The sequence below is a fragment of the Aplysia californica genome, unplaced genomic scaffold, assembly GCF_000002075.1.
Source record: "Aplysia californica isolate F4 #8 unplaced genomic scaffold, AplCal3.0 scaffold00399, whole genome shotgun sequence".
Lineage (NCBI taxonomy): Eukaryota > Metazoa > Mollusca > Gastropoda > Aplysiida > Aplysiidae > Aplysia > Aplysia californica.
In genome coordinates, this window is record NW_004797669.1 from 279,480 (window position 1) to 280,532 (window position 1,053).

General features: G+C 38.0%; 1 protein-coding gene across 1 annotated transcript in view; it reads right to left on the reverse strand.

Moving 5' to 3' along the window:
- The window catches only part of LOC101860269 (sperm-associated antigen 17), a gene marked incomplete in the record, with an annotated part of 61,954 nt that overhangs the window by 33,468 nt on the left and 27,433 nt on the right, over positions 1–1,053 (reverse strand). Inside the window, 1 exon segment of the mRNA XM_035971223.1 lies at positions 296–451. Coding sequence (XP_035827116.1) covers positions 296–451 — 156 coding nt within the window.

Here is a 1,053-nt window from a genome sequence, read left to right on the forward strand (position 1 = left end):
ACACACACACACACACACACATACACATACACACACACACACACACTTGCAAACACAAATAAACAAGCACAAATACATGTATACACACACAGACATACATAAAAATACACACGCACAAGAGCGAGCACACACACAAACATACATACACACACACACACACAAACACATACACACAATCTATCCCATTAAAACACACATCACGTACACAAATACATACAAACACATACACACAAACATACGCACAAACATTCACATTTTCATGAATGCACAAGAGTCATAACACAAACAAACTTACAGGCCAAAATTTCTCATCCTCCTGTGGCTCTTGATTGGAAGCTCCGCCTTCTTGAGTGCTTGGGGGCTGGGCTTCTTGTTCTAGTCCCGCCTTTGACTGGCGGGATCTTGCACTACCTTTGGGGCTCTTGGATCTCTCCGATTTTTCTTTCTCTTCCTACAAATATAGTACAATCGATTAAGTATTATAAAGTGGTACTCGTTTTAGTTTTAGTTAAATGTTTTACAGCACTTGCAACACAATAGGTCATATAAGTGCCGAAGATTTGAGGTGTTACAAGAGAGTAACGAACACAAAAAAGATGGAGGGGAGATAAGGATGATTGATGTTAGATAGGAAACAAGGGGCAAAACACACAAGAGCACCCGCCAACCACCCACTCCAGAAATCAACTTTGCCAGAACAGTTGAAACAATTCGTCGGCATGTTGTTGAACTGTTCCAAGTAGGTAGAATTTTTCAGGAGAGAGAAATAAACTGTTTCATTCTTATAAAAGTAAAGGTGTATTTATATTATGTATCTCTTCCTGATTTGTTCAGCATTTAGAACTTGAATTTCAACAAAATGTTCACCAAACTCGCAACTGATACTTTTGATTAAGAAATTGAAAAAAAAAAAATTGTTTCAAACATTTTGGCTTCGGTATATCTGAACAGCTGGCTGAAGAATTACTAATCACAAACAACACAGTTGCAATGCATCACAAGAAGGAGAGAGAGAAAGAAAGAAAAAGAGAAAGAGAAAGTGAGGAAGAGAGA